We start from the raw sequence: 20,531 nt of genomic DNA, 5'->3' as shown, positions 1-20,531 counted from the left end.
CCTTTAAGAACTGCAGAAAAATGTTGTGTTTTTCATAGGTGGCGCAGACGGTGTTACAGCCACCAACACCGTCTCAGGTCTCATGGGATTAAAAGCCGATGGCACACCCTGGCCAGCAGTGGGCACTGGGAAACGGACTACGTACGGAGGAGTGTCCGGTAGGTGTTACCCTCTCCTTGCATTTTTGCTTCCTTGGAGGTTGGTGAAAAATCAAGAGATCATGTTACAAGCAAGAATATTGTGCCTTTTATGATTCCAAATTCTTATAACTCACTGCTGGTCAAAACTCCTAATAGTTATCACAGATGGAACAGATTGATCAAGTGACTGATAGCACAAGAGGAGAGTATACCAAGATAGGGTTTCATACAAATTTTATTCTCTTGCAGTCTGTACATTACTCAGAATTTCTCATTGTCACAATTGTCTCATCATTAATTAGTAAAGGCTAATAACAAGGCCTTCTAAAAGAAGAATATAAGCACCCTGATTTTAATATTTTTTTTCATAGTCTGGGTTAGTTTCCAGTCTTCCTAGAAGTTTGAAATCTACCTTCTTCAAAAATCTTACCTTCACAACTGTGAAATAAATAATTAAAACATTACATTTATAGCTTCAGCTGACAAGATATTTGCAGACCTCATACCTTTGCACACTTTCTCTCATCATAAAACACTTGCATTTGAACCAGAAAGAGAAGTTTTAATCCCAAAGTCCTGTTCAGTATCTTTTGCCCTGTGCACTCTGTTGCTGTGACAACATGAACTTGGTCTTGTAAAGACAATGCTGTGAGGTTCTTGACTGTACTGGTATGGGGATTAGTCTCCTTGGTGATAGAGACAGTGGTAAATATACATAACATAGCAGTGTCCCACTGTTCAAGAAAAGCATTGCTGAATCAGACCAAAATGTGCCTTTGGAAGAGGCTGCATAGACACAAATAAAGCTCTCTCCATGCTGAGGTATTACGTTTTGAGAGCGTGAAGTGTGCCTATAAGCCATGATTTAAAAAAAAAAAAAAAAGTATATTCTGCTTTTAATTGAATGCCATTCCCACAGTGTCAGAAAGAGGAAGGCTGACGAGGAGCACCTGCTCAGGGTCCAGACAGAACTCCCTTTTATCAGGAGCTATCAAACAGGGCCTTAAATATTATTGTAATGCAGAATAACATGGAGCAAGTTAGCATGTGTCTCAGAAAGAGAGTCGAGAGATTCCAGAGTTGGGCTGTAACGTGCACTATGTTTTCTGTCAGCCCATTTCAATTTTTCCAGCCTGCCATGTTGACAGCAAGAGAATAAAGGAGGTCACAGAGGGTGCTGAACATTAAAAATTAATAAAAGAACTATTGCAGTAGTATTTTATATAAGTAACACCGTTCGCGTTTTCTCATTTAAGCTGCAGTTTCTGAATATTCTCCCATACTATAACTCAGACTAATAAACTGACGGAATTACAGCATTAGAAAAAGTCTTTTGTGTTGCAGTCTTTTAAGCATACACACACTGGAAATTATAGCAGCATCTGCAAACAAGTTTAGCTGTACCTCAGGGCCCGTTAACATTTCCATAAAACTCTATTTCTAAGATTTATAAATTCATCTATAAATATTCACTTGGGTTATAAACTCAACCAAGCCTGGGTAGAACTTTCATTTTAAACAACAAAATGTCCCTAACATTTTTAAGGGTTTGTACCTCATTTCTAATAGGTTCTATAATAAGTCCCTTCACATTATAAACAATTTGTTTTGAAAATAGACTCTCTCTATATTGACAAAATTAATAGTTTTTTCCTTTAAAGCAATGTTTGCTTTAAATTAAAGGTAATATAATCTGAAAAGCAGTTTAAACAGGCAATGATAATATATTTTAGGACAGAAGTAAGTGCTATAACAAAGTACCTTCAGAATGAGTTATAGCAAAACCTAGCCTAACAAAAATGTGTTAAATAATAATGGCTTCAAATTTTAGGAGTGATGAAAATATCAAAATGGCTAAATACCATTCCTAGTTTTATGAATTATGCTGCTTCAATATAGAAAACTACACAAAATATGCCAGGTATTTTTACAAAATTAAAAAAAAAATTCCCACAGCACAGTGCTAATACTTACCCAAGTGTTCTCTCAGAACACTGGAATATCTACTTTTAGAAGAGCTGCTTGAATCATAGATTTTTTTTTTTAAGTGAAAGCTAAAAAGAGTTCAATTTTGGATAGCCACCTGAAATACAGTACGTACTTTTCATTACCAGGGAAGGCTATTTTTCTTTCAATACTTTCTAGCTCTCTATCAGTCTTTTTTTTTTTCTCAGAATAAGATCCCTGCTATTTGAAATGAATATTTTGTTTTGTTTCAATGGGGAAATGGTGAGGAACTAGAGTAGGGCACGTGCTATAGAACAATGGTCACATTTCAATAATGTCCTTCTTTTAAAACATATTAGCTAGTAAGGTGCAGTGACTAGCTTCAAAAACAGAACCTCAGCTAAGGAATGTCAGTTTAATTATTTCAAATATGATCAGTCTGGATTCTAGAATATTCTAAAGCAATGTTTCTCAAACTTTGGTTCCCAACTCATGAGTGTATTATGGAATCAAGCTTAATGAACTCTGAACAAATTTTTCTTTTAATGAAATAGAACAGAAAAAACTGTCAGAATGCTTTGCACACAGTTGGGATAAACACTGGTCAAACATATTTTTTTAGTTATACATGTAATGTGCACATATATATATTTCTGTGTTAGGTCATGATGTAAAATGAATTTTTTATTGTGGTTAACTTCAAAAATGCCAGAAAGCTGCTGTTTTAGAGGGAGGTCTCTTTGTTAAATAAAAGATGTCATTATGCCTGTAGAAGTCATTAAGTGAAGTAACTTCTACTTGTTGAAGTTTAAAATTTATATCAAGAGAGAGAGTTAGGACTTCATTCCAAGGTCTCATCCTCAGCTTTGTTATTTTAGAAACTGCATTTTCCAACTCATCTGTAGGTTATTGGAGTGGGGAAGGTGGTCAAACACAAGAATCAAATTCATAGTAAAATGACTTCTAAACCTAAATTTTAATTGTAGGAGAAATACCTGGCAAGATTTGTGATAACAGTAGGAGTCTATTAAAGGTGATTTCATAGTGAGAACAGTATCAAAAGAAAGCTTGTTCAGTATTCATAAGGAATATTTTCATGAAACTAGGATGACTAAGTAAGCTCTCCACCATACAAGTACTTCTGTCTAAATCATTGCCTCTAAAGAATCAACGTTCTCTACCTTTCTTTGGACAGTAGAAGCATAATACTGTAAGTTGTTACCACCTAACTTTCTTTTTTTCTAGAATCCATGCAGAACACTTTTTAACATCAAACAGCAATTAGTTCATGTATCACTACAGAGTTGAATAAATTATTGTTGGTTTTTTTTGAAGGGGAGGGGAGAAAATTCCTTGGCTTTAGTTATTTGGTTAGAAGGAACACTAATCTCATCAGGAACATTATTTATAAACTCTGTCCTCAAGTGAATTACTCATTATTTTACCTAGTTTTAGTTTGGTTATTTTTTTCTTGATTTAGCTTCAAATTTTGACCCTTTTCTTGACCTTGTCCCCCCAAATAATGGTATCTTAAACTTGCCCCTAACTCAGTGATTACTGTCACCTGTATAAATGGTGTTATCCAGCTGTGGTGGGACATTTTCTCATGAAGTCCTCCCTGTAGATAAGGTTCTTTTAGAGATGGTTAAAAATGAGTCCTGCATGGCATAACTAAAGATATGTCTTTCTTGCAACTGACTTCACAAGGATAACTTTTATTCATTTATAGCTGCATCGGGAGGAATAGTAATCAAGCAATGGGGTAAACTCATTTGAAGGAGTTTTTGTTATTGTTCCTTATTATGTTTTAAAAGGTTCTTTTTATTAATGGAGGATGGGCATATTCCTTAGGTTTGTTGTTATTCCGTTGTCCCGCACATATTTCATTTGTTTTACATGAAAACACATACACACACACACACACATATAGGGAAAAGTTCTGAAATTTCTCTGCAGAAGGCACTTTGAGATGATGATAGATACTTTAGGCTCAATATAATTTACTTTCTACAAGGTTGAAAAATTAACTCATTTTAAATTATTTGCTAAATTTGTTTTATTTTATCAAAAAAGGGAAATTCTTGCCCTCAATTTCAAATTTTAGATGTTTGAAATTATTGATTCTGTATCAACTTAGTTAAAACAGTAGAACACTATTATTATTCACTACTAATACTTATAACCTTTATACTGATTTCTGAATAATTCATCAAAGACGGCCTTCAAGATTTGATCTCTGTTTCAGGAACCCATATTTTACTAATCACGTGAAGGATATTACAGAGGTTAAGAAATGATGGTGTATTTCTCAACAAATGATAATGGTATACTCCATAAATGTTCTTACATTCTACAAATAAATGATATATGATTTGATATCCAGCTATGTGGGCTATTGGGCAGTGAACACTAACTGAGCTCTTATAGTTACAAGCCTAAAGGTGTTTTCTTTGTAAATTCAATATGGGAATTACCAACAAAAGAAGGTGCAAGTTAGAAATTTGCTAGTAATTTGTAACTCTATGACAATGTAGGGATAGAAATGAGTACAAAGTGTATAGTTCAGAAAACTTGAGGGAATTGATGTATCAATAATGTATCAATAGTAGCTTAAAAAAGAATCTTAAGCATTGGCTCCACACTGCATATTTTATGTTTGTCTTTAAAATAGTTACTCAAGAGTTGCCGGGACTTAGCAGCATGCACTCAACTACTGGGCACTACATAAACACAAATCCAATGTAACCCACTCTAAGCATAAATTTAAACTTATTTTGTTGTATTTATTAGTGACTATTGTGTAAAATGGAGAAGATGACAAAACATATACTAGATTGGAAACTCAGAAGTTTCAGTTACATTTTGCTTTGAATAACTATTTTCACACATGCAAGCAACTGAAAATTTGGGTAAGATTGCTTGAAGTTCTTATACTATATGTTACAATTATATCATAAAGTGCAGTACTGCTATTTTTTATAGGAAGTAGTTTTTAATGGGCTGGATTTTTTTATGTGTCAATCACATGATTACTGATGCATATAATCCTTTCAGAAAGACACACCTACTATCCGTCATAAAATTTCAGCCATCTATTGTAACCATCTTTATCAATAAGAGCTTAGATTTTAATACTGAAATATCTAAAATAACCTGATAAAGATAATATTTAAATGAATAAAAAAGCAGTAATAAATCATGCCAAAAAGAATAATTAAAAGGAGAGCCTTCCATTTTATACTCACTTATCTATTTTCTTTTTTTATATGTACCAACATAATGCAAGAAATTCTAGTCTTATTACTCACATATGTAAAAACATTCTTAGACTATCACAAGTTTAACTGATCAAATTCTTAAAGAACTTGTTGTATAAATATATGTACTATATTTGCAGAATAGTCAAAAGTAGGCATATCAAATAAAGATGTTGAATTACAATTTTCATTATAAATTATCAGTTTAGTTGAGAGAAGCTCACCATTAGAACTATTCTCATTTAAATCATGCTTATTTGAATATATTCATGTACAGACTGACAAAGAATCCCCTTCTGCATTATATTGCTTTTCCCGAAGCCGGAGTTTCTCACTGTTTGGCCATCGTTGGTCTATGCAGGAGATCAGAGCCCTAATAATAGATTTTTGACAGTGAGCTCGCCTGCTACCTGCCCTACACAAATCCTCACTGTTCATGTTTGCTTCACGGCAACAAAGCAGACAGAAGGAAAATGCCAAGTGCTGAGTTTGAGGTACAGCCTTGCCTTGGCTTGACATTTCAGCAGAATAGCAGTTTATGAGATGCATAATTTTTCATCTGGGACTCAGCTGCCATATTCATAGACGCTTACAGCTCATCGACAGACTGGAGCAAGGGCAAAGGTTTAAAGCATAGATCAAGGTCTATATTCTTTCCTTAGGTATTTTAAAATAACTGCAGATAAATGATAAAATCGAATGATGTGTAAGAGCCAAAAAATTCTTGGGTATCTGGATAGTATATATGTTTTCTTTGCTCAAAATTAGGAAAATAAATTAATGTCTGTTACCAGCTCCTAAGAAAATATTTGATAGACTTTGTAAACTAAAGGACACTGACAAGCATATTAAGAAAACTTACCTTTGCAGCAATGGTAATGAATTATTAAATTTCTTTCTTGTGTGTGTGTGTGTGTGTGTGTGTGTGTTTTCATAAAGAATGATTTCAAGCTTGAAATTAATCAAAAATGTTCTATTATGAAAGTAAAACTAGAGAGTAGTTTGTCACTGTTTGAGCTTGAATTTAAATATTCACAGATTCATGCATATCTACTGTACTAAAAATCAGTGTAGGTACATGTCAGTGACTGTTTAATTTAGAGCTACACATCTCTGTAAGCTTCAGAAACAGTTCACCATGTCACAGTCTCATACAGAACAATGGTACAGTACATTGGATTAATTAAAGAAGCCTTGCAGAGAACTGAGTTCTCAGTATGTCAAGATTTCAGTTTTATGTTAAATATTTTCTAAAGGCCAGACCCTTAAATCTCAGGGGCTGTACCAAGCAGTGAGCTGTGAATTTAACCATAGGCTAACTGCTAATGATAAGGAAAAGAGTCCTAGTTGAGGCAGCTGTAATAGTCATTGGATTAGGCTATCAATCACTCGGCTCCCTAAGGAAAAGGAGAAGAAGACCAAACAGTGAAAAGGGAAATTAGGAAAGGAGGGCATGATTAGAATGAGATTCTTCACCATCTTTATCCATTCATTGGCTTAAATCCGTAAGCATTGGCCCAAACTCTCCAGCAAACTCTGACTATAAAGTTAACAAATTTATTCCTAACATCTAGAGAACTATCAAAATGTCATTGGTTCTCAGTAGTTAAAGATCTTGAAACCCTCTAGAAGCAAATGCCTGATCACATAATAGAAAATAAATTAACCCTTAATTGTTGGACTTAAGATTTGTATATATGATTCCTTTATGTATCAGGATTCATGTATGTTGTTAAAGGAAATATTTCTATTTAACTTCTAAACTGTAGCCAGTTTTTACTTATGTAAGTCCTGCTGGTGAGGTGAGACTCCAGGAGATCAGTGGTTCTCAAACTTTAATGTGTACCAATACCTGGAGGACTTATTAGAATACAGATTGCTGGAGTCTTCCTCTTGAATTTCTGATACATAAGTATGGGAGGGCCTGAGAATATGCATTGAACAGTAGATGAAGTACAGTTAGTGTCACTGAACATTTTGGTTTGAATAGCTTACTTCTCAAATAACTTAAAAGGCTTCAATCCAAGGTAAAATTAGAGAAGCATGGTATTCTATAAATAAATGCAGAATCTCTGCCCACAGTTAAGTATCTGAAACAAATTGTAGATAATAAGGTCAGAATTAATTCCTAGAAAAAGTTTGGAGCACAATATTTGATGTTTCAGAATAGAAAGAATATGTCACCCCATTCCAGATTAAATGTTGCTTGCAAACCATTGTTTATGTGAAGAGAATCCATTCTGAGTGCCACTAAAGACAATTTTTGGATATTAGTAATTCTTTGAAGGTGTCAGAGGTAGACAAGGGTAAAATTAAGCTCACGACTGTGAAATATTATGTTTTCCTTTTTGACTTTGTGTAGATACTAACATACTGAATAATAACAGTTTTCTCTCAGGACAAGCACTTAAATATCAGTGAACCTAAGTTACATTCTCAGACTCTTAAAATATAGAAGACAACAGTATTGGTAGCCTTCTGTTCTCTCTTCACTTACTTCTTTCCTGTCATCCCCATACAATGGTATCCTTTTAGCAGTAAAAGGAAAGAGATAACCAATGTTGCAGAGATAAGCCATTTCAGTGTACAGTATCCCTGCTGTTTGCATGACTACACTATGCACTGAGAGTCTTCCAAAGTCATGTTTATAGCCTGTTTGCCATAACGCTCATCAACCATGGAAGCTGCCTACAGCCTTCTTGGATGGAGGAGTATCCTGGTGTGCAGCCCAGACAATTTTGTATCATGTGAATACCTGATAAGTTCCGAGAGGTCCTTAAGTGTAGGGCATGGTAAACCTTTGAGAGACCCATGCAGTATCTGATGCATTAAAGGTACAGACTGCCAAGATGATACAGGAGTAATGGTGCAGGAAGAGTTAGGATTGGAATAGAGGAGGCAAAGGAATCTGGTCAGGCCAGCTTAACCTCTTTGCTATGCTCTTGCAAAAAGTCCAGCACTTTGATTCAGTTTGGTGCAGAAAGTGTACTAAGGATTCTATACATATTATGTCTGTGGTCTTCAAATTTTTATGCTCACAAATACCCTACATTTTAAAAATTATATACCATGTACCCTTCACTCATTTTAGGTTGACCTTTACAAATTTTGACTATAAGTTTACTTGATAGCAAAAGACAGAATTTCCCGAGTTCTGCAAATATTCATTCTTAAAATGAAATTGCTACATCATTCTTGTAAATAAACCTAATAGAGTCTAAAGAGCAGTGACTTTATACTCATCATCTTATTTAAAAATACATAAACAAGCTCTATATAATAGTTGAAAGTTTTACATAGATTTTTGTTCCCTTGAACTAATATTTTTAATTGAACTTCTCACCAGATTTTATTCTGTTTTCCTATTTTTTAAGCTTGAACTTCTTTTATAAGCCCCTCTATGGAATTTGTCTTTAACAAAATATATGTCTATAACTAGACATTTATATTTTTTAAATTTCTGGGTTAAGACTTTAAATGATACATGTTTTTTCTTTTGTATTGTTAGACTTTAAATTTTATACTTTATCATAATAATATAAATGTATTATAAGTTTTGATTATTTTTCAACATGAAACTAATTTTATTGGAAATGCATTTCTTAATGAGAAAAATATGGCTTTTTTAAAAAAAATCTGATCATGTATCCACTGATGCATGTTATTCCTAAAAATGTCCAGGTTCAGCATCATTTTATCCTGCTTTATTTGTAGATGTGAACATTGAAAGTCCTTGTTCCTCTAAATACTTTTAATTTTAGAGTGGAAAGAGTTTTATAATATCATAGTCATTTCACTCAAATCTTTGGACACCTTTCATGTTATAAGCTAAACATTACTTATTGATCTTAACCAAAAATACTTAAACAATTTGATGAGTTTCTCTTTCAGTTTTTTTGAAGAAATAACTTAGAAGTCATCTGACTTGCAAAAATAGTTTTTACTCAATCATAGACCAACACCAATATTTTGAATTATCATTCCATTTGGTACCCTAGAATCATTACACCACAGGGCAATATACCATTGCAGTATTTGAGATCACTGAGAAATATGCTTTTTTTCTAAGGTGGAAAGGAATGTTGAGACACGGGAGTTGGGAACGGAAGAGCCAACATGATCTCTTGACTGTACTCTTTCTCAGGCAATATAACTTAAGAAATAATACATATGGAAATATGGGATCTAGAAAGTGATTCCCTTAATATTAATTTACCCATGGGATACATACTGCCATATGAAGTACATCACTGAGTATACATACTTTTAGGACAAGAGTGCTAGCTTATTTCATCTAATCTTCACACAACTTTATGACAGCAGAACAGTACTTTGGTCTTATTACTTTTTTTTTTTCTTTTTTCTTTTTTTTTTTTTTTTTTTTTTGCGGTACGCAGGCCTCTCACTGTCGTGGCCTCTCCCATTGCGGAGCACAGGCTCCGGACGCGCAGGCTCAGCAGCCATGGCTCACGGGCCCAGCCGCTCCGCGGCATTTGGGATCTTCCCGGACCGGGGCATGAACCCATGTCCCCTGCATCGGCAGGCAGACTCTCAACCACTGCACCACCAGGGAAGCCCCTTTTTGATTCTTAATTTTCAGCTGTGTAGAATTCAGAAGGTTTTAGAGATCAGACTTTTAATCTCTGCCATCCACCTCGACTTGCTGGTGAGCTTTTTGTAACTGAGTAAGAAATTCTAATAGACTATAGGCCATCTTACTGTGCACTAGATACTAAGAACTTTTCACGTGTGATGTCATTTAATCATTATAACCTGGTCAGGTGGTCTCAGTTAGTGACCTGTTTTACTGAAAAAGAAACTGAGGCACAGAAAGGTCAAGTAAATTCTGTAATGCCATACAGCTGATATCTAGGTATATTGGGATTCATGCTGTCTGGTTCTTCTTTGGGTTTTTTTTTTTTTTTTTTTTTTTTTCGGTACGCGGGCCTCTCACTGTTGTGGCCTCTCCCGTTGCGGAGCACAGGCTCCGGACGAGCAGGCTCGGCATCCATGGCTCACGGGCCCAGGCGCTCCGCGGCATGTGGCATCTTCCCAGACCGGGGCACGAACCCGTGTCCCCTGCATCGGCAGGCGGACTCTCAACCACTGCGCCACCAGGGAAGCCCTGTCTGGCTCTTGATATTATGAGTTTAACCACTATGTTGTAGCAACTTTCCTACCCCAGCTCATTCTGTATTAATTTACTCTATTATGCTTTTGTAATGTTCTTAATATATTGTAGGATGAAAATACACAGAGACCCACTTTCGTATTTCTTTAACAACAACAACAAAAAAATTAGACCGAAAATAATCTATAAATATGCCACTAAGATTAATCGCTGTTTAAAAAACATCAGAGTAATGACAGGTCACAATTATACTGTAAGTGGCCTAGCAAACCTCTCAGTATTTCTGTTAACCTCTGTGCTTCGTGCATTTCTCATATTAATATACTGAGAAATAACACAAAGAAACATATGTACTTTTCAAGGCAGATGCCAAAGGTTTAATGGATCAGATTATTTCTGTGCTGGATTTTTATTCACTACCTCCAAACATTTGGTCTTTTACTTTAGCCCAATGTTAAAATGGAATTATAAATTTCTGTCTGAAATAGTGTAAAATAAAACATAATAGAAAAGAATTGGGCTAACAATAGCAGTTTGAGTAGCAGAAGTATCTTTTTGCCTTGGCCCTTCTAGCTCCCTAAATCCTTGTTTTAATAGCAGTTTATACTTGATGGGGGTATGGTAACTTTTTGGTAGAAATAATGTGTGTGTGTGTGTGTGTGTGTATTTGCATGTTTGTTCCTTATCCATTATTCTAAATCATTCCCAAAAGACTTTTCTTTAGTTTCACCATTTTTATATAGGTTTATAATATAGCAGGGATCACCAAAGTGTTTAGTGTGATAGTAGTCACCCAAGGAGCTTGTTAAATATGCCATTTCCTGGGCCGAGAGAGCATCTAATTCAGTAGATCTGAGGTGAGGCCAGGAATACATACTTTTCTCAACAAGAATCTCAGAGTATTCTGACACCTGTGATCTTCAGTCCCCATTTGGCACAGGGTTGGCAGGGGCATTTTAATGTGGGGAATGTCACCATTACAAGGTATAAAACTTTGCATAAAATTTTGAGATGTTTGTTTTAAGGAGAATGAAGTGAACCAGTATATCACTGATGGTTCAGTTTAGTCATTGATCTTTCTAATAATAATTTAGATTTTTAAATGAGTAGACCCTCAGAAGGATTCTCCAAAATTCTCACTAACATTTATGAACAAATAAAGAATGACAATATTCAAAGGAACAGCAAAATGTTGACTTAACTCTTAGCCACATGTCACACTTGTCAAGCAATTTTTACTAACTTTCTATTTGGTGAGCTTTATGTATAGGTATTAAATTTGGGGTAATGGGATATATCTTTAGAGGCCATTCTTTGCTACTCCTATAGGATTCCTGACCAGGTATTTCTGAGAATGTGCATATGATTGGGTGTATCAAAAGAGCTGTTTTTATGAGAATATTTTGGATGATTTTTTTGTTTTTCTGAACCAGGAATAGATAAAAACAGAGCCAAGAAGCACTTTCAGCACTTTTATACCTACTTTAAGGCAAGCAGCATTGCTGTGTTCCAGTGCCCTAAGATAGATTCTAGAATGAATGAAAACTTCATATCTCTCTCTCTGTGAGGGGTGGCCAGGAGTAGCTGGAGGCAATGCCTAATGTTTAAGAGCTCTAATCCTCATAAGCTAAGATCTTCAAGTAGAATTAGAGACTCGAAGACTCCTAGTGTCTGTTCACTGGGAATTATGTAGTTTTACATATATTCCATCTGTAAAGAGTGTCAGAGATCAAGGCAAGGAGAAAAAAATAAAACTTTCCCACTTAAGTCTCACAGACTCCCATGATCTGCTAGATTCTGCCAATTTGTCTTTGAAATGTGAACATCAATGCTGCACATACCTTTAGTCCTGAAGAGGGGATTTGCCTAACCATGCAGACAGAAAAAACAGGGGCAATTCATGCTGGACTGAGATTAGAAGATGCAGAATGGATAGGGAAATAGTTGAGAAAAGGAAAAATAGTAAAAAAGCAAAAATACAATAGCACAAATAAAATCCACATTGCTTTTATGACAGAGAAAAATTGAAACCATGGAAACTCAAATCAGTGTTGTGAAGGATGGCCTTAGGAATCTCTCCAAAATGTAGACAAATAGGACACAGAAGTCAATATCATGAAAGAGAGGTGATGGACATACAGACAACCAAAAACGGAATTCTTGATGAAAGTAGCAGAATGGGGGTGGGGCAGCAGGTAATTAAAGAAAAAAATACCAGTCACTATTCTAAGCTTACTTTCTAAATTTTAGTTTCTTTAATAGGCACTTTCCATATGTTAATTCATAATGAAAGGCATATATTTTTAAACTTTTAAAACACTTTCCTAAATTAAAAACTAATTAGAAAGAATTCACTGATTACCAGAAAAATCTGTAAAGAGACTTACCTAGCACATTCTACAAAATATTTTGAATTACAAGAATAGATGGATAAAATTAGGCTAGCCACAGATATGGTCTCAAGAACACTAAATAGCAGAAGAAAATGGAGTGGCACATATTTTTAGAAGAAAGGGTAATCAAATATCCAAGTTGATATTAATGTGTGAAAATTCTCAGATATACAAGGGATCAGAAGATATATCATTCTTTAAAAATATTATTGGGGCTCCCATAGTGGCACAGTGGTTGAGAGTCCACCTGCCGATGCAGGGGACATGGGTTCGTGCCCCGATCCGGGAAGATCCCACATGTCGTGGAGCAGCTGGGCCCGTGAGCCATGGCTGGTGAGCCTGCGTGTCCGGAGCCTGTGCTCCACAACGGGAGAAGCCACAACAGTGAGAGGCCCATGTACCGCAAAAAAAAAAAAAAAAAATATATATATATATATATATATATATATATATATATATATATATATATAATTGAAGATATATGTACTAAATAACTGAGTGATAAATTACAACAGTGGTTTTCAAATTATGAATTCTGGACCAGCAGTAAGTATCACCTGGGAACTTATTAGAAGCACAGATTTTTCAGGGAGAACCCCAAGACTTACTAAATCAGAAATTTTGAAGTGTAGGGCCCAGCAGTCTGTTTTAACAAGCCCTCCAGGTGATTCTGATGCACACTAAAGTATGAGAACCATTGAATTAAATTATGAATCCAAGAGTTAGGAGGACATTGCATAAATGTTAAGCTTTTAAAATGTTAACCATATATGTAGGCCTAAATATTTATTGGAAATTAAGTTTCAAAATTAAATGCCTGTGTCAAAACTTAATCCTGAAAAAGAAGCAACAAATATTAACAAAAATTTAAAAGGAAAAACTTAGATCTAAATTCCAGATTATTTTAACAAAGAATAATTTGTGAGAAATAACAAAAGTAGGTGGGTGGAAATTCAGGTGTGCAAATTTCTTACCCTAAATTGGAGACTTTTTTTGCTTCACTCTTGACGTAGATAATTTTAAAAACTTGAAGCAGCCTTTTGAAAACTTTAAGGATAATTATTATTTGAAGTAGTGAAATTTAAAAAGGACATATACTATAAAATACCTAGGAATAAATCTAACTAAGAGGTAAAAGACCTGTACTCAGAAAACTGTAAGACACTGATGAAAGACATTGAAGACAACACAAAAAATGGAAGGATATACCAGGCTCATGGGTTGGAAGAATTAATATTGTTAAGACGACCATGCTACCCAAGGTAATCTACAGATTCAATGCAATCTATATCAAAATGCCAAATGCATTTTTCAAAGAACTAAAATAAATAATTTGGTGGAAACACAAAAGATTACAAACAGCCAAATCAATCTTGGGAAGGAAGAACAAAGCTGAAGGTATCATGCTGCCTGGTTTCAAACTCAAAGCTATAGTCATCAAAACAATATGGTACTGGAGCAGAAACAGACACATAGACCAATGGAACATAATAGAGAGCCCAGAAATGAACCCACACTTAGATGGTCAATTAATCTACAACAAAGGAGGCAAAAATATACAATGTGAAAAAGATACCCCCTTCAATAAATGGTGTTGGGAAAACTGGACAGCCACATGCAAAAGAAGCAAACTGGACTACTTTCTCAAACAAAAATAAACTCAAAATGGATTAAAAACTTAAATGTAAGGCCTGAAACCATAAAACTAGAAGACAACACAGGCAGTACTTTTGACATTGGTCTTAGAAATGTTTTTTTGGATATGTCTCCTCAGGCAAGGGCAAAAAAAGCAAAAACAGGGCTTCCCTGGTGGCGCAGTGGTTGAGAGTCCGCCTGCCGATGCAGGGGACACGGGTTTGTGCCCCGGTCCGGGAAGATCACACATGCCGCGGAGCGGCTGTGCCCGTGAGCCATGGCCACTGAGCCTGCGCGTCCGGAGCCTATGCTCTGCAACGGGAGAGGCCACAACAGTGAGAGGCCCGCGTACCGCAAAAAAAAAAAAAAAAAAAAAAAAAGCAAAAACAAACAGATGGGACAACATCAAACTAAAATATTTTTGCACCCAGAGGAAACTATCAACCAAACAAAAAGGCCGCCTAATGAATGGGAGAAGATATTTGCAAATGATATATCTGATGAGTTTCATATGCAAATATATACATAGAACTCAACATCAAGAAAACAAACAACCTGATTTAAAAATGAGCAGAGGAGCTGAATAGACATTTCTCCATAGAAGACATACAGGTGACCAATAAATACATGAAAAGATGCTCAACATCACTAATCATCAGGGCAATGCAAATCAAAACCATAGTGAGATATCACCTCACACCTGTCAGAATGGCTATTATAAAAAAGACAGCAAATTGAAAATATTGACAAGGATGTGATGAAAAGAGAACCCTCATGCACTTTTGGTGGGAGTGTAAATTGGTGTAGCCATTATGGAAAACAGTATGGAGATTCCTGAAAAATTAATAATAAAACAACCATGTGACTCAGCAATTCCTCTTCTGGGTGTTTATCTGAAAAAAACAGAAACACTAATTCAAAAAGATATATGTATCCCAATGTTCATAGCAGCATAATTTACAATAGACAAGATTGGAAGCAACCTAACTGCTCATCAATAGATGAATGGATAAAGAAGATGTGGTATATATATATATGGAGTATTACTCAGCCATAAAAAATGAAATTATGCCATTTTCCACAGCATGGTTGGACCTAGAGGGTATTATGCTAAGTGAAATAAGTCAGACAGAGAAAGACAGATAACATTTTCACTTATATGTAGAATCTAAGAAAAACAAAACAAATGAACAAACATAATAAAACAGAAACAGATTCATAGATACAGAGAACAAACAGATGGTTACCAGAGGGGAGGGGATGGGGAAAGAGAGAAATAGGTGAAGGAGATTAACAAGTACAAACTTTCATTTATAAAATAAGTGAGTCATGAGTATGAAATGTACAGTGTGGGGAATATAGTCAATAATGTAATATCTTTGTGTGATGACAGATGGCAACTAGACTTATCATGGTGATCATTTTCTAATGTATAGAAATATCAAATCACTTTTTTGTGTGTATCAGGAGTGAACATAATGTTGTAGATTAATTATACGTCAAAAACAAAGAAGCAAACTCACTGAGAAAGAGATCAGATTTTACCAGAGGTGGGGAGTGAGGAGATGGGGAATTAGATGAAGGTGGTCAAAAGGTACAAACTCCCAGTTATAAGATAAATAAGTACTAGGAATGTAATATACAATGTGATTAATAAAATTATACTTCTGTATGTTATATATGAAAGCTGTTAAGTGAGTAAATCTTGAGTTCTCATTACAAAGAAAAAGATTTTTTTTCTTTTTTTTGTACCTATATGAGATGATGGATGTTCACTAAACTTACTGTAGTAATCATTTCATGACGTATGTAAGTCAAATCATTATGCTGTACACAAACTTACACAGTGCTGTATGTCAATTTTATCTCAATAAAACTGGAGGGAAAGAGGACATATATACTTATTTATAATTCTTTTAATATTTATTTTTAATGTTTTAGAATCTATAATTATTAGCCTCTTTCATTCCTATTATTAGTAATTTGAGCATTACCTTTTATTTCTTTGATAATTCTACTTAGAAGTTATTAATGTTGTTGATCTTTTCAGAGAACCACCTTTTGTCTTTATTGATTTGTTCTAGCTTTTGTTCATTTTCTCTTTTCATTTCTTACCTCTATTATTTCCTTCCTTTTGCTTGTTTTGGATTTAATTTGTTCCTCTTTTTCTAGATTCTTAGAGTAGAAAGTGGATGTACAGAAAATTGGCTTTATACTTTTTTCTCTTTTAATATAAATATATAAAACTGTAAATTTCCCTCTAAGTGTTGCTTTAGACACAGCCCACAAATGATTTTCTTACTTATTATGTTTATGGTCTGCTACGACTCAGTAAAATGTAAAATTCCCAAGAGCAGAGATATTTTACTATATTACTTACTGATATATATTCTGTTGCTGGAACAGTGGCTGGCACATAGTAGTTGCTCAGTAAACACTGTTGAATGAATGAATATTAAAAATTGGGACCTGACATAAAGAATGGTGGTCTTGCAATATAATTAGAAAGTAATATTTTTGAAAGTCATGTTAAGCAGCGTAGTGCTCAAAAGTACAGATTTTTTAATTAATGTATTTTGACACCTTGGGAAACATTTATCTCCTACGTTTTCTCATCTATATAATAGGAATAAGAATAAGGCTTACTTCAGAGGGTTTTTGTGATGGTTAAACTAAATGATATGTATCAAATAAATGGTTACATTTATAAGGTGCTTCCTCTTTGCCAATACTACAAAAATAGTACCAGAATGTTTCTGTAATGGAAGTAATTATGAAACTCAGCACACTAGAAAGTTGATTTTTTAAAAAGCACTAAATAAAAATTTTGGATCAGTTTCAGTTATGCATCTAAATGTACATTAATTACTAAGAAGTTAAATTCAATACTATATTAAAATATCCATCTTGACCAAAGAATAATACTCCAGGAATGCAAGGGTGGCTTAATATTATGAATATTATTTATATAATATCATCAGATTGTTACTTAATGTTGTTCTGGAAGTTATGTGTAACATATGTTACATGAAAAAAAGAGATATGAATTTTTAGAAAATATAGTTACTTACCTGGAGGTGCTCTGCTCATATACCTATGAAATGCAAACTGAAATATTAAATCTTAGAATTAGTAAGAGTATAGGACAGTTTAATGACAATGGTGGCACTAAGATATTATATAGCAGCTACCTTTTATTAAAGGGCCCCTTAGTGCCAGGAACTGAGCTAAGCAGCCTTTACAAAGAATTATTTCATAAGTGAGGAAAATTGTGCCAGGGACTCAGGTTCATTTTTATTTGAGGCCAAGTCTGACTGGTTCCCAAGCCTATGCTCTTGGGGCAGTAGGGCCTGCACCATACAGCAGACATACAAACATGAGATGCTCTCTTATGCACTAACATTCACACTAGAAAAAAAAAAAAAAAACCATAAAATATTCATCCTTAACAAAGAATATATGGAGGCTGAATGGAAGAAACAACATAACTGCAGAGCATGGAGAAGCAGATTTGAATAAATGACAAAACATAGTACACCCTTGTAGTAAATTAGGTGTCCCCAACCCTGGTACTGGTCTGTGGCCTGTGAGGAACCAGGCCGCACAGCAGGAGGTGAGCAGCAGGTGAGCAAGCGAAGCTTCATCTGTATTTACAGCCGCTCCCCATCACTTGCATTACCCGCTGAGCTCCACCTCCTGTCAGATCAGTGGCAGCATTAGATTCTCATAGATGTGCAAACCCTATTGTGAACTGCACATATGAGGGATCTAGGTTTCGCGCTCCTTATGAGAATCTAATGCCTGATGATCTGAGGGGGAGCTGAGGTGGTGATGCTAGTGCTGGGGAGCGGCTGCAAATACACATTATCATTAGCAGAGAGGTTTGACTGCACAGAGACCATAATAAATCAATTGCTTGCAGACTCATCAAAACCCTATCAGTGAGTGGCAAGTGACAATTAAGTGCATCTGGTGGCAGACTTTATAGTGGCAAGTGAGTTGACGTACTTCAATTGTACAGCTGCATCTGGTGGCAGGCTTTAAGTCAGAATCTGACACTTATTTTAGTCTGCACGTGGCCCGCCCATTGTTTTATTTACCACCTCCATCCATGCCTCTTTCCTGCACTGTGCACTTGTCTCAGTCACAGTTTTGGTAAGCCCACAGGCTAACCCTAGCCAAAATGAGTAAAAAACTAACGTCACTGGAGAGCTTCTTTGAAAAGGGGAAAGGACCCAGTGATGAGAGCAGAAGACTCTAAGACTGCCAACAGAAAGAAAGCTGCATTTAAAAGAGAAAAACAAAAGTCCTACTTAAATTACGGGTTCATTGCAACAGGTGATTCACATTCTCCAAGCTCGCTTTGCATAATATGTGGCGACCGGCTATCCAATGAAGCCATGAAACGTTCAAAACTGCTTCGCTACATGGAGACCAAGCACCCTGCATTAAAAAACAAGCTTTTGGAGTTTTTCAAAGGGAAAAAATGTGAACATGAAGAACAGAAGCAATTACTGAAGGCCACCACTTTGTCAAATGTGTCTACACTGAGAGCATCATTCTTGGTGGCTAACTGCATTGCTAAAGCTAAGAAGCCCTTTATTATTGGTGAAGAGTGGATCCTGCCTGCTGCTAAGGACATTTGTCATGAACTTTCAGGAGAGGCTGCAGTTCAAAAGGTGACATGTGTTCCTCTTTCAGCTAGCACCATAACTAGATGAACTGATGAAATAGCAGAGGATATTGAGGCACAGTTGTTAGAGAGGATTGAGTCACCCTGGTACGCAATCCAGGTTGACGAGTCTACTGATGTTGACAACAAGGCAACAATGCTTGTTTATGTGCGATATATTTTTCAGGAGATTGTGCATGAGGATATGTTATGTGCGCTTTTGTTGCCAACCAACACCACAGCTGCAGAACTATTCAAGTCTTTGAATGATTACATATCAGGAAAACTGAACTGGTCATTTTGTGTCGGTATATGCACGGACAGAGTGGCTGCCACGACTGGACGGCTTCCTGGTTTCACTAATCAGGTCGAAGAGGTCGCTTCTGAATGTGAGTCTACGCACTGTGTCATCCATAGGGAAATGCTGGCTAGCTGAAAAATATCACCTGAACTTAACAATGTTTTGCAGGATGTGATTAAAATTATCAACCACATTTAAAGCACATGCCCTTAATTCACGTCTGTTCACGCAGCTCTGTGAGGAGATGGACGCGGAGCACACATGTCTTCTTTTATACACAGAAGTGAGATGGCTTTCTAAAGGCAGATCACTGGCCAGAGTTTTTGAGCTATGAGAGCCGCTCCAGAGATTTCTTTTAGAAAAACAGTCACCACTGGCAGCACATTTCAGTGACACACAATGGGTCACAAAATTGCTTACTTGTGTGACATATTCAACCTGCTCAATGAACTCAATCTGTCATTTCAGGGGAGAATGACAATTGTGTTCAAGTCGGGGGATAAAGTGGCTGCATTCAAAGCCAAACTGGAATTATGGGGGTGACAAGTGAACACTGGGATTTTTGACATGCTTCAAACATTAGCAGAAATTTTGAAAGAGACTGAGCCAGGGCCTTCTTTCTCCTAGCTGGTGCATGATCACCTATCTCAGCTTTCAGAAGACTTTGAGCATTGTTTCCCAACCACAAAAGACCCCCAAACTGGGAAGGAATGGATCTGCGACCCATTTGTGAATAAGCCAGGTGAATCGACTTTGTCCATGCTAGAAGAGGATCAACTGCTTGAGATCACAAATGACGGTGGCCTTAAAAGTATGTTTGAGACAACTTCAAATCCCCATACGTTCTGGATTCAAGTCAAGGCGGAATATCCTGAGATTGCCACAAAAACACTGAAAAGCCTGCTTCCTTTTCCAACATCCTATCTTTGTGAAGCAGGGTTTTCTGCAGTGATAGCAACCAAAACGAGATTACAGAGTAGAATGGACATAAGCAACACACTTTGGGTGTCACTGTCTCCCATCACCCCCAGGTGGGACCATCTAGTTGCAGGAAA

General features: G+C 35.8%; 1 protein-coding gene across 2 annotated transcripts in view; it reads left to right on the top strand.

The window, feature by feature from the left end:
* Positions 1-20,531, top strand: part of DPYD (dihydropyrimidine dehydrogenase) — an 817,544-nt gene that overhangs the window by 596,096 nt on the left and 200,917 nt on the right. For both annotated transcript variants that reach the window (XM_082616443.1, XM_082616442.1), the window contains one exon: positions 39-158. In XM_082616443.1, the coding sequence (XP_082472569.1) occupies positions 39-158 (120 nt within the window). The remainder of the gene's footprint in view (positions 1-38; positions 159-20,531) is intronic.

This window comes from Mesoplodon mirus (genome assembly GCF_964341445.2).
Source record: "Mesoplodon mirus genome assembly, chromosome: 3".
Classification (NCBI taxonomy): domain Eukaryota; kingdom Metazoa; phylum Chordata; class Mammalia; order Artiodactyla; family Ziphiidae; genus Mesoplodon; species Mesoplodon mirus.
The sequence above is the reverse complement of the archived record's forward strand: the minus strand, read 5'-3'. Positions and strand labels throughout refer to the sequence as shown.